The sequence below is a fragment of the Lotus japonicus genome, chromosome 5 (genome assembly GCF_012489685.1).
Source record: "Lotus japonicus ecotype B-129 chromosome 5, LjGifu_v1.2".
Taxonomy (NCBI): Eukaryota; Viridiplantae; Streptophyta; class Magnoliopsida; order Fabales; family Fabaceae; genus Lotus; species Lotus japonicus.
Window position 1 is genome coordinate 43865668 of NC_080045.1, and position 12550 is coordinate 43878217.

Below are 12550 nucleotides of genomic sequence, written 5' to 3' on the forward strand. Positions count from 1 at the left end.
ACAAAAAACAGCACACTACACTTCAAATGCTCACTAAGAGCCAACTAAACAGATCCACGCAGCACTTCTCGTTGCAAGGTTTTGCCAAAAAAGAAACTTGCTGGTTTTTACTTGTCTGTCAAAGACAAAACAGATAGCCAAAATCCTCCAACAGTTCTGCATAGTCACAAATGCAATATTAGTTTGTTATGATAACTGTAAGTTTAACTATAAGTTCAGGGAAAATATTTAAAAGTGAGAATACTTACATGTATCCATTAATCATTTTGATTTCTTTTCTTGCAAGTTCTGCTATTGTGACCGTGCTCCCCGCATTCATGACATGCTTTCCTTTTGACAACTGATTTATTAAGTGACACTTCAAGTCCACTCTTAAATCTGCCATTTTGAGTCATTTTTCCTCCATCCTTCTTTCTCCCCTTTGTTTGTGATACATGCGGGTTTCCAATAGTCAGTTGTGGTGGTTCACTCACTTGCTCAGATGAGCAAACTTGATTTACATTCTTCTCGCTTGACTCCAAAAGTGCTACTCCTTCACTTGTTTTCATTGCAGCAGCTGACTTATGAGTTTGCTTCATTTCTGAAATAATGAAATTGTATGCTTCCTCAGACTCTTCTGCTAGATCAGCTAAAAAACTTGCTTCTCGTTGTACATGCACCCTTCTTAAAATCTTTAATGTATCAGATTTTTCACCCAAATCATTATCATTATAAGTGTCTTCAAGACCTCTGTTAGCATCCTTAGTCCATCGTTCCATAATAAAATGACTAGGAATCTGAACAACTCCCTTTGCTTGGAAAATTACTAGTATGTGTCGGCACAATATCCCCATAAATTCATATAGTTCACAGCCACATTTAGCAATCTGTGAGTCTAAGTCTATATCAACAGTGAAAGTATCTCGAGCATCATAGCAATTGGACACCTGATACACATATTTAGGCCCATCTCTTCTAATCTTATGTCTAGTGAATCGGTTGATTTTCTCTAGCTCACCTTTAAATTTAGCAAAAATATTTCTGGTGTATATAGATGCCGCATGTTCCTCAAGTTTTGACCCGGTACTCAAAATACGAGACTTATGCCTTGATTCATAATTTTCCTTTCGTTCTGCCTCTAAGCGACTTTCAACAGCTTTCTCAAACTTCAACACAAATTCTTGTAATGTTGTTGATGCATCAACAAAAGAATCAAAGAAAGCATTAATACTTTCACTTCTTTGAGTAGTATTCATTCCAGCAAAGAATGTACTCCTGTTATAAATTGGTATCCAAGATTCTCTAATCTTATATAACCCTTGAAGCCATTCATTTTCCTTCAAGTTATACTCGACCATTATGCGCATCCATTCTTCTTCAAAACTTTGAATGCTATGTGAACTCGAATGCATCTTTTCATATCTCGCTTGAAAATAGATTGTTTGTGATATATGTGAGCTAACTTCTCAGGAAACTTCTTTATAATATGCCACAAACACAGGCGGTGACGGCTTTCTGGAAAGACTTTTGCCAAAGCAGCTTTCATAGCTAAATCTTGATCAGTTATGATAGATATAGGTTTTTTTCCACCCATTGCTTGAAGCCATGTTTTAAACAACCACACAAAAGAAGCCTCTGATTCATCTTGTAGTAAAGCACAACCATATAAAATAGACTGAGAGTGATTATTCAACCCAACAAATGGAGCAAACGGCATACTATACTTATTAGTTTTATAAGTGGTATCAAAAGTGATGACATCCCCAAAGAGTTGGTAAGATAATCGTGATCTAGCATCCACCCAAAACAAGTTCACCATCCGAGAATCTTCATCACATTGGATTGCATAGAAAAAGTTAGAATTTTCTACTTGTTTCCGTTTACAATAATCGAAAACAGCTTGAGCATCTCCAACATCTAAATTCTTTCTCCGAACATTTCTAATGTAATTCCAACAATCCCTATTAGTGAAAGTTGAGTCACCATCATTAAAAATTGCAGCAACCTTTCCAGTCGGTATGCCTTCTTCTTCAAATTTTTCAACAAGACTCTTTGCTGCTACACTCATCTTTTTATGGCACCTCATATAGGACACACTTTTGGGACTAACCATGACATGATTATGATCATTGTTAAAAGACTTTATCATCCACTTACTTTTGGTTGTGCCTCTTGAAACAATAAGTGAAGCCTCACAACCACTTCGGATAGTTGAGCACTTTCTTTTAGTTTGATTAGTGCTATCTTGAATTTCTTCAGTTCTTGAGATCTTCACTTTATGTTGACCTTCATTGCAACATACCAAAACTGCTCTCTTTGGTTTACTTGAACGAACACGTACTCCAAAACCATTCTTCTTAGCAAAAGAATTATAAAATTCTCTAACCTTTTCAATGGACTCAAATTCCATCCCAATTTCAGGTTTGCTATTCAATTCCCCACCTATATCTGAAGTATCCAGTATACTAGTTGTAAAATCCTTACTAGATGAACCAATACCATTATCATCCATTAGTTGTTGTCCCTGAATTTAAAAGAAAAACAAATATTAGTTTGAGTTTGGAAATAGTAGTGGTGGCTAGAAATAGTATATGTTTAGCAACAAAACACCATCTCCCTCCCAGTACAGATATAAAACACGAAAACCAGCCAAGGAGAAATCCTAATGCATGACACCCAAAACGATATTGATATGTAACGCTGCACAATGGTGCCCAGCCAAGGAGAATCAAACAAGATGATAGGACAATTCTTGAGAGATGATTTATCAACGTAATGATACCAATTTCCCAAAATTACATAAGAATACCTTTGTTTCATCAACGGAACCTGAAGCCATAGAATGAGTGATTGAGATAGTAGTCCTTGGCGAAGGAGGTTGCGGCAGCAGAGAAATAGGATTCACCTCCGCCATCGATCAACCCTCTCGACAGCTTGGTTTAGCGCTGCAAGGATGAGAAAATTTTATCGACGTTTTTCCCTGTGCCAGGTTTTGTGAAATCACGTGAGGGAATTAGTGATGAATATGAGCCTTTAGATTGTAATATAATTAACGGTTAAAGATTTGGAGTGACTTCGGTGACTTACTCCTGGAGTGAGTATATCCCTCCTCTATAAACATTACTTATTTTACTATCTCATTGTACTTCTAAGATTTTCAGTTTTTCCCTATATTGATTTTAGTGTCTTTGCATTGTACATCTCCTACTATGTCAAACATTGTACCATTTTGTCGAAAGATTCATTTAAAATCGTGCACCATCATTCGAGATTGAGAATATCGTTATGTTCAGTTTCAAAAATAACAACTATATATTCATTTTTTTCCAACAAAATATGGTCTATCACTGTCTCACATTCTTCTGGGACTTTAGTGCACTTTTTGGTTGAATGGTTTTTGGGTTAAAAACCACGTCTTTTGATGTGTGGTTACTCTTCTGCCATCCACAAATGGTCCTGCTTTGGATATGCACGATTTGAATAATTGAGTATGGGCGGGGTCGGTGGTTATCATTCCAATTCAGCTTAGTGGCCTCACCTCCATTTTATGTGGTGCAACTTCTTGGAGGACCAGGATTTCTTTCCCTTGCATCTTTTTTGTTTACTCCCTAATGTTGCTCGATTTAGCTTATCTAAATAGAGAAATAGACTTTCTTTGAAAGTTCTTGAAAACTTTTAATTAAGTTTATCTTATAATATTGTAATCATTTCAAACATATATGATGAGTTGAAAATATTTAGACATTATTTTTTATAAATGCCAAACATTATAAAATCCCAATTTTTATACTTACGTAAAATGGAGAGAAAACGTCTCTCGACCAGTGCGGATTGAGATCAGCAAAGGCCTACTCCTGAGTAAGAGCGAGATTTTCTTTAGGGTCAATCAACTGAAATTTTAACTCACCTTTAAGGAAATGATAGTTAAACTTGAAACATATGACTAATTGTGTAAACTCAAGCTAGCGATATTTAGACACTATAGTAGCTTATTTGTTTAGAATGGTTTGTTTTTCTTTAATTATTATGAAATTAAAGCACTTACGTGTCCATTCTCTAGCTGGTTTAGGTAGTGTTTGGAATGATACAAAATGTTTATTGTATTTAATTTTAAGGTGGGGTGGAACTATACATAAGGCTTCTTGAAGAATAATTATTAGTACACACCTCATATTGAGGTGGAAAGAGGTGGAGAAGGAGAGAAATATATAGAAAGAAAAGAAAAAGTAAGAGAGAGAAAGTATAAGATGTGATAGATGATAAGAGAAGAGAGATAAAAATAAAAATAAGTGGAAATGAAGTGTATAAAAATATGAGGTGTGAACATATCATTGTTGTTTTACATAAGTAAAAGTACGTTTTTTTTAATAATACAGTAGAAACTCTTTAAAATAATACTTGGTAAATTAATAAACTCTCTAAAATAATAAATTTGTCCGGTCCCGATTTGGGCAAATATAAAAAATTGAAAAACTCGATAAAATAATAAGATAATAATTTTTCGGGAGATCCCTTTATAATTTTCGGTCCCAAGAAAATCATAAATTAATAATTCATAGAAACTGAAAAAAAAATATGACACTCTTTGAAATATGATTCAATAGTTGTCTGTTTTCCTTTAAAGTTCAAGTCTATTGGAGCTCATCTCTAACTTTTCTTATTGCATCCAATAGCTCAGGTGTTGTATTTTTTGTATTGTATCATAAAGTTGCCTTTTTGTTTTGTATGTACAGTATAATTACTTAAAAACTCTTTAAATTAATAATTATTAATTTATCGATAAATTAATAACTCTCTAAATTAATAAATTTCTCCGGTCCTGACATTATTAATTTAAACAGTTTCTACTGTATGAAGAAAAAAAATTAAAATCTGAAAAAGAAGGTATATATAATTTTTTTTTAGAGAAATGGGGTAGTTTTGGCCACATGGATGGTAATGTAGTCTTGGGAAGGCATAATTCGCATGCCTTTTTGCAAATTACAAAATTCACATGTTTTACGCGAATTGAGTAAGATGACCGCACATGCAAGCATTAATTTCAGCAAACTGTATAATACTCCCTCTAATCTTTTTATAAGAAACTCTTTGAGAAAATCACACAAATCAAGGAAACTAATAGTTTTTATATAAAATAAACTATTATGTTTAATTCCAATGATGTATTTTCCTTTTTCACAAGAAAAATCATGTTAATTACCACAAATGTTGACAATACCTATTGGGTGCTTGCAATTTCCCTCCAAATTTTTGCATGGGGAATATATCTCTTTGCAATGAAATTGATTATTTTACATAATTTAATAAGAGTGTTTCTTATGAAAAGTACCGGATGGAGTATAAACTTGGTGCACAAAAAGTAATGCATGCAATTTGAGCTGTATTAGTGGTAAATACATATGCAAACTTTCTTAGAGGTCCAAGGTTCATCAACTCCTTCTTGTTTCTATTTTACTTGCCCACACATTATAATATTATTATTATTATTTACCAAAAATTTTAAAATGCTATAATATTTTTTTGAAATATACATTTCAAAATACTTGTTCCCACATTATAATTTAATTTTTTACCTTAGAAATGTTATAGTTTATTTTATTAAACATATAATTTTTTGTCTCTACTACTCTTTAGATAACATAATAAACCTGTGAGATCAAGATTTGGTTCTGTGTACATCTCTAGGTTTTGATAATAACATGTATATATTTTGAGTATGAATAATTTTGGTACTCTAACGTTTGTCTTTTGTGTATTTGACAAACAGGTTCTGATTCTGATTGAAAGAGATTTTTCATCAGAAGTCAAAGACCAAAGTGTTGACCACCAAACCGCTTCTGCACTCACTACGTTCAAATGAACTGTAGTTTAATTTACTGCTTCAGATGTTCTGCAGATTAAAACTCTGATGTGGGCTCTGAAGAATCAAGTGCTAAAGACTCTGAAGACCAGAAGTTCTGAAGTAAACGATCAAAGACTCTAAAGACTTGAAGATTCTGAAGACCCAAGAAAGCTGGCTCAGAAGACCAAGTGATTCTATTCTGAAGACTAGATGTTCTGAAGGGAACGATCCAGAAGCTGAAGATTTGAAGTTCTGAAGATCCAAGCATCCTCGTGATTCTGACTAGAAGCTTCACAAGTTCACAATTGAAGCGCGCCTCTGAAGATCAGAAGTCAACTGTAAAGGACAAAAGGTCACCAGTTTACCTACGAGGATCGGCCTTGTACGTTCTGGAATTTCCAGAAGTACCCTCCAACAGATAGAATCTCACAACGAAAATATCACCTCTTGCTTGGAGTATTTAAAGGCTGAGAAAGGAAGAAAAAGACTAAGACACTGCATTACAATACAACTCTCATTCAAGCGAAAATCTTAGTAATCTTTTTCTTCATTGTTCATAACTTGTTTACTCTCTTCTTGTTTAGAAGCAAATCTTTGTAAACCCAAACAAACTCTTGATTGTATTTCCTTAAGGGACCGGTTAGGTCAGTAGTTTTGAGAAGACTAAGACTTGTGTGTCTTGGTGTTTGCTAGTTCTTAGGATTGTTAGTCACTGATGAACAAGTTGTGCTAGTGCAGTTGTAACCTTTGATTAGTGGATTACCTTCATTCGACGAAGGAAGAAATCACCTTAACGGGTGGACTGAATTAGCTTGAGGATTTGTTCAAGTGAACCAGGATAAAATCTTTGTGTGTGTCTCTCTTTACTCTTTACTTTTCTACCTTTGAATCCGAGAGTTTAAGTGAACCTTAAAAGAAACCATTTTTACTTCAAAACCCTACTATTCAAACCCTCTTTCTAGTGTTTTTCATACCTTCAAAACCCCTTTTATATTTTAAAATGGAATTTTATTAAAAGGATAAGGATAAATAAATTCCAATGAATAAAATAGAAAAAGCCAACAAGGAAAATCAATAAATATTTGCGAACTTTTATATTTTAAAAAAATAATGATGCACTTGATAAATAAAAATATATATATTTATTTAAGAAAATGAGATAACTGTTAAGGGGTGTGAGTTGTGTTTAGAGTTGGTTTTTTAGTGAATTAAGTGGAGGAGAGTTTTTTAAAAAAGCGATATGTGTCCCTTTAAGGAGTTCCTTTTTTTTCTAGTATATAAAATGTGATTTTGTGATTTTGTAAAAAGAAAAAAATAATCTAAAATCTAAAAGAAATAACTGTTACTATTTTTTTAATTTAATCAGTTTTTTTAACCTTCCATAGTGTTAAAAAAAAAACCTTCCATAGTGTATGCCTCATCTCCAAAGTCTTCACATGCACACATATTTTCATCATTTTTACTTTTTTAGAAATTAAACTGCTTCTAAAAGTAATATTTTCCACATATGTTTCTCTAGGCATTCCACTCATCTGTCACATTCAAAATTTTCATATCCAAATTTCCTTTATCGATGAATTATTTGTCTAATAAAACGAAAACAGAACTAATGAAGCATCATTTGGGGGTATACAGTACGTACGTAGTGGGGGGTTTGAGTTGACTTTATCTACATTATTGATTGACTTCATGTGTAATAATATGCCTGGTATCAACATAAATAGTGGATCTCTTAGGAACATGAATTTGCGTGGCTAGATTATGATCGAGCATTGACTAATGATCTACCTGATGAGTGATGGCATATGATATTATCTGTGAATGATACTAAATCATATATGGCTCCCATGGTTGTAGGCTTGTAGCAGTTGGGATATTCACATTTTTGTGGCTATTGAACAACAAGATTGCGAGCAATCGAGCATTGACCAATGATCAACTTGTTTGCATTTTGTCTTATAAGAAAATTAAATTATATATTTATTGTGCGGATATCTATTAATATGATTTTTTTATTAAAATTATGAGTTTAATAGATATGTGGGTTAATATCACTCGTGCAAACAGGTCTTACATAGACAACTTTTTCTTTTGAAATACTTACATAGACAACTAATCATAGGATTAAGTGGTTTTATTTCATCCCTTTTAATTTTAATTAAAAGAAAAATAAATTTATGATGTAACGAAAAACCAAAAAATTGAATACTCATGTAAAAAAAAATTATTATTAACAATGCATCAACTTTTTTCTCAAATAAAATTGGGCTAAATATGTTTTTTAGTCTTAGGGGTGAATTAGATTAGTCCCTTCAACAAAATATCATAGTTTTTAGTCCCAACATCAATGAGTGGCGTGAGGATAAGACTTGGGTTTTCATAAAAATCCTAAGTACGGATGCTTAAGGCAACCCTTTTCGGCATAAACCGCTTCGACATTATCAAACGGTTACCAGTGTTAGAGTCTCACATTGGCTATAGAGATGTGGCTAATCAAGCATTTATAAATGGTAGTGCAAACCTCAACTCTTGAACTAGCTTTTGGTTTGAGTTAGGTCTCCCTAATTCTAATAACCAGATCTTACCAGATTGTGACTTCCTTTGACACAGTTTGAAAGAGAGGCATGATCCAACATGCCAAGTCTTGTATAAATCTTTAGTTAGGATTTGAATGTCTAGCATGTTTTCATTATGTAGTTTCAAGTTACACGTCATATATAACTTGGGAAGTTGTTAGGCTTAGTGTGCGTAGCGGTCAAGTATTGGGATTTAGGTCTTTTAGTTTATGCTATAAATAAGAGTTACTTTTAATACATCAGAAGACCCCTGAAATTGTAAAGGGAATCAGTTCCAAGACCTGTAAAATTTTTGCATCAAATTGGGTCTTTAAGAATTTTTTTTTAATTCAATTAAGGTCAAAGTGTGCCAGCCGCTGATGTGTCTTAATTTTTTTTCCACATGGATTTTATAATTTTTTTTAAATACCAATTAATATTTTCATTTTATTTTATTTCTCATTTCCTAAAAAATAAAACCTAAATCTAATTACCCTTCAATTCACCCAAATTGTAAAACCTACAACCCAGTTCCAACCTCTACCGGGTTCAACCCTTCCATTCCCCTCTCCAGAACCTTCATTGCTTCGCTCCTCAACCCGTCGCCGCTCTCCCTCACCCACCGGAGCTCCTCGTCTACGGCGCCGATGCCGGCGAGGTTGTACTCGTCGCAGAGGCTCAGGATCTCGGAGTGGAACTGCGCGGCCTTGGCGAGGTCGAGCTTATCCGAATCGGCGGCTACCATGAGGTCTTGGAGCTTCTTGGAGAGGCGGAGGGCGCGAACGAAGTGCTGGAGAAGCTCGGTGGTTCGGTGGAGGTTGGAGAGCTGGGAGGTTTTTGTAGCGAGATCGAGTCCAAACGCAAATGAATCTGTTCAAAAGACAGGTGATCAGGTCTGTGGAGGATAGCGTCTGTCCCCTTTGTTCTCAAGCAGAGGAATCGGGTACTCACCTGTTTTTCTCCTGCTCCTTTGCGTGGCACATCTGGATGGCAATTTATCAATGGCTGGGAGTGTCAATTGCAATACCAGAGGATGCAAAATGCCTTTTCTCCAACATATTCTTTCTTGCTGGACCAAGAATCAGAGGAACGGGATGTGGGCCGTGTGGATCTAGAGCATGGTGTTGGTTAAAGGAAAAGATGAAAGGGTTTCAGTGTTCAATGTATGAATGGCAGCTCCACCCTTCAATTTTCATATCCCTCCTATAGCTGGTATGAGCCTGGGATCTGCAAAGGAACCTTGAGGACACAGTTTTTTTGAGGCATTGGATGAGTTAACCAGTGATATCTCACTTCACAATAGGCTCTGCATTGGATGTGTTGATGTTGGGTGATGTTGAATTTGTGGTTGTTTTTGGGTTTATTTCTGGATTTTTTTAGTTGTTTTTTGTGGGGTTGATTTCTTGGTAAATGGAATAGGTTTTTGGTGGTTTGAGGATGAAGATGAAGATGGTGGTTCATGTTAGATTTGTTGTTGATTCTGAGTATTTTTTCTTTCTGAATTTGTTGTTGTTGATTCCATGGAGATGGAAGGATATAAGGATTAAGGATATAATTAGGATCAAAGTTAAATAAATTGTAATTTTTTTATTTTTTATTTTTCTCCTTAAATAAATGAGATGAGTTGGAATGAAAAAATATTTTTTTAATTAAAAAAAATTATAAAAGCCACGTGTAATTGATGACTAGGACAAAATTGAGGTCTGGCGGCATTTGGCCTTAATTGAATTAAAAAAAAAATTCTTAGGGACCCAATTTGATGCGAAATTTTTTCAGGCCCTAGAACTGATTCCCTTTACAATTTTAGGGGCCTTCTGATGTATTAAACCTAAGAGTTATGAAGACTTAGTGAGGGTTTAACATAACTGTTGGTACATTTTGTCATGCATTTTGTCAAAAACAACTGATTGTCGAAGCAGATGCCGTGGCATCTGATTTCGTGAAGGTAGGACATTAGTCCTTTGCTTAAGTTTGATTTTGTGGGCCCTTGAAGATTTTATGAAGATATGTTTTTATAGTTACTTGAGGATCAAGTAGCTGTTCCAGAAGGGTTTTGATTTGTGGGTTGTTATTTGTTGAAACAATGTTTATTAAAAGATTGGTTTCTATCTTTACGTTTGAATTTTGCAACAATATCTTGGAGATTCAGTTTAGATTTGTTGTTGCAATCTGTTACTTCAGCCCAAGCAAACCCTAGTGCCTACCTGCTGCTGCTGAAGTCTATAAAAAGGATGAAGACCTAAAGCTTGAAGACCACTGAAGCTAATAGAGAGAGATCAAGTGTTTTAGGGTTGTTCGTTGTTCTTTATCCTTGTTTCTTGTGAACAAACTTTGCTCCCTGATTCTATAAAGCAAAGTTGTGTTCTGTGTTCTTTAATTCTTCAAATTCTGATTGTTGATTGTTTGTTACCAATCACTGTGGCAGTGATTGAGAGAAAGGGAGAGAGGCTCTCATACTTAGGTTGAGATACTAAGTAGAAATACACTTGGGTAGATTAGGAAGTGAACTATGAACTGTGGTGTTCATGAGTGTCTGTAATTCCTGAATCTTGAGATAGTGGATTTCCTTTCTTTGGGTGCAAACCCTCCAGACGTAGGTGAAGTTTCACCGAACTGGGTTACCAATCTTCTGTGTTCTACTTTATTATTTTTCTGGTTTTGTTACTGTTAGTCAGTTGTCGAACCGGTTGTCCCAGCATCGCGTTCGACATCTGTCCTGTGCGAGAACCGTATTTACAATTGGCATCAGAGCAGGCACCCTATTCTGTTGGGTGAGCTCCAGGGAATATATACTGTTCTCAAGGACAACATTATGGATGTAAGAAGATCAATCTATATGCCACCAATTTTGGATGGTACCAATTATGACTACTGGAAGGCTCGAATGGTGGTTTTTCTCAAATCTATGGACAGTATAACATGGAAGGCAATAGTCAAAGGGTGGAAACATCCTGTGATAGCATCCACAACTGAATTGAAGCCTGAAGATAAGTGGACAAAGAAAGAAGATGACGAAGCTCTTGGAAACTCCAAAGCCTTGAATGCTATTTTTAATGGAGTTGACAAAAATATGTTCAGGTTAATCAACACATGTACTGTGGCTAAAGAAGCATGGGAGATTCTCAAGACTGCCCATGAAGGAACATCAAGAGTTCGTATGTCAAAGCTTCAGCTTCTTACAACTCAGTTTGAGACTATGAAGATGAATGAGGATGAATCCATATATGAGTTTCACATGCGTATAAGGGAACTAGACAACTCTTCTTTTGCCCTAAGGGAACCCATGTCTGAAGAAAAGTTAGCAAGAAAGATTCTCAGGTCTCTCCCCAAGAGGTTTGATATGAAGGTAACTGCCATTGAAGAAGCCCAAGACATCAGTAACATCAAGGTTGATGAACTCATTGGTTCCTTGCAAACCTTTGAGATGTGTCTTAATGGTAGATCTGAGAAGAAGGCGAAGAGTATAACTTTTGTGTCCAACACTGAAGAAGATGAAGATCAGAGGGAGAAGGGTACTGATGCAAACATTGCAGAAGTTGTATCATTACTTAACAAAGCGTTGAAGAGTTTGGGCAGAATGTCAAATACAAATGTCTTGGACAATGTGTCGGACAATGTGAAGAATACTGAATTTCAACTCAAAGACAAACATGAGAATGATACAACCAAGGCTATTCATGTAAAGGCTCTCATTGGGAAGTGCTATTCTGATGCTGAGTCAAGTGATGGTGATGAGGAAGAACTAGTTGAAACCTACAAATTGTTGCTGGCTAAGTGGGAGGAATCATGTACGTATGGTGAGAAAATGAGAAAAGAAGTCAAGGATTTGATTGCTGAGAAGAAGCAACTTCAGAGTAATAACTCCAGTTTGCAAGAAGAAGTAAAGACCATCAGCAAGTTGCGTGAGGAGAATGAGAAACTTCAGATCACTAATGCAAAACTACAGGAGGAGGTAACATTACTGAACTCAAAGCTTGAAGGTATGAAAAAGTCTATTCGTATGATGAATAAAAGTACTAATGTGTTAGAGGAGATTCTGGAAGTTGGGAAAACAGTTGGAGATATGGAGGGGATAGGCTTCAGCTACAAGAGTGCAAATAAGTCTGCTTCATCTGAAAAGCAAACTAAGCAACCAATGTCAGACCCAATGTCGCATCATTCTGTACGACATGTG

The 12550-nt window shown here is 35.2% G+C and overlaps 2 protein-coding genes across 2 annotated transcripts; both read right to left on the reverse strand.

The window, feature by feature from the left end:
* Positions 1-257: 257 nt before the first annotated feature.
* LOC130720559 (protein FAR1-RELATED SEQUENCE 5-like) lies at positions 258-1338 on the reverse strand. The gene has a single exon (XM_057571212.1). The coding sequence runs from the start codon at positions 1335-1337 to the stop codon at positions 258-260; it is 1080 nt and encodes a 359-aa protein (XP_057427195.1). The 5' UTR covers position 1338.
* LOC130719604 (protein FAR1-RELATED SEQUENCE 5-like) lies at positions 1337-2893 on the reverse strand. Its single transcript, XM_057570223.1, has 2 exons — positions 2789-2893; positions 1337-2503 (listed from the first exon to the last, which is right to left on the reverse strand). Exons 1-2 carry the CDS (start codon positions 2891-2893, stop codon positions 1337-1339), a joined length of 1272 nt encoding a protein of 423 aa, XP_057426206.1.
* Positions 2894-12550: the final 9657 nt, after the last annotated feature.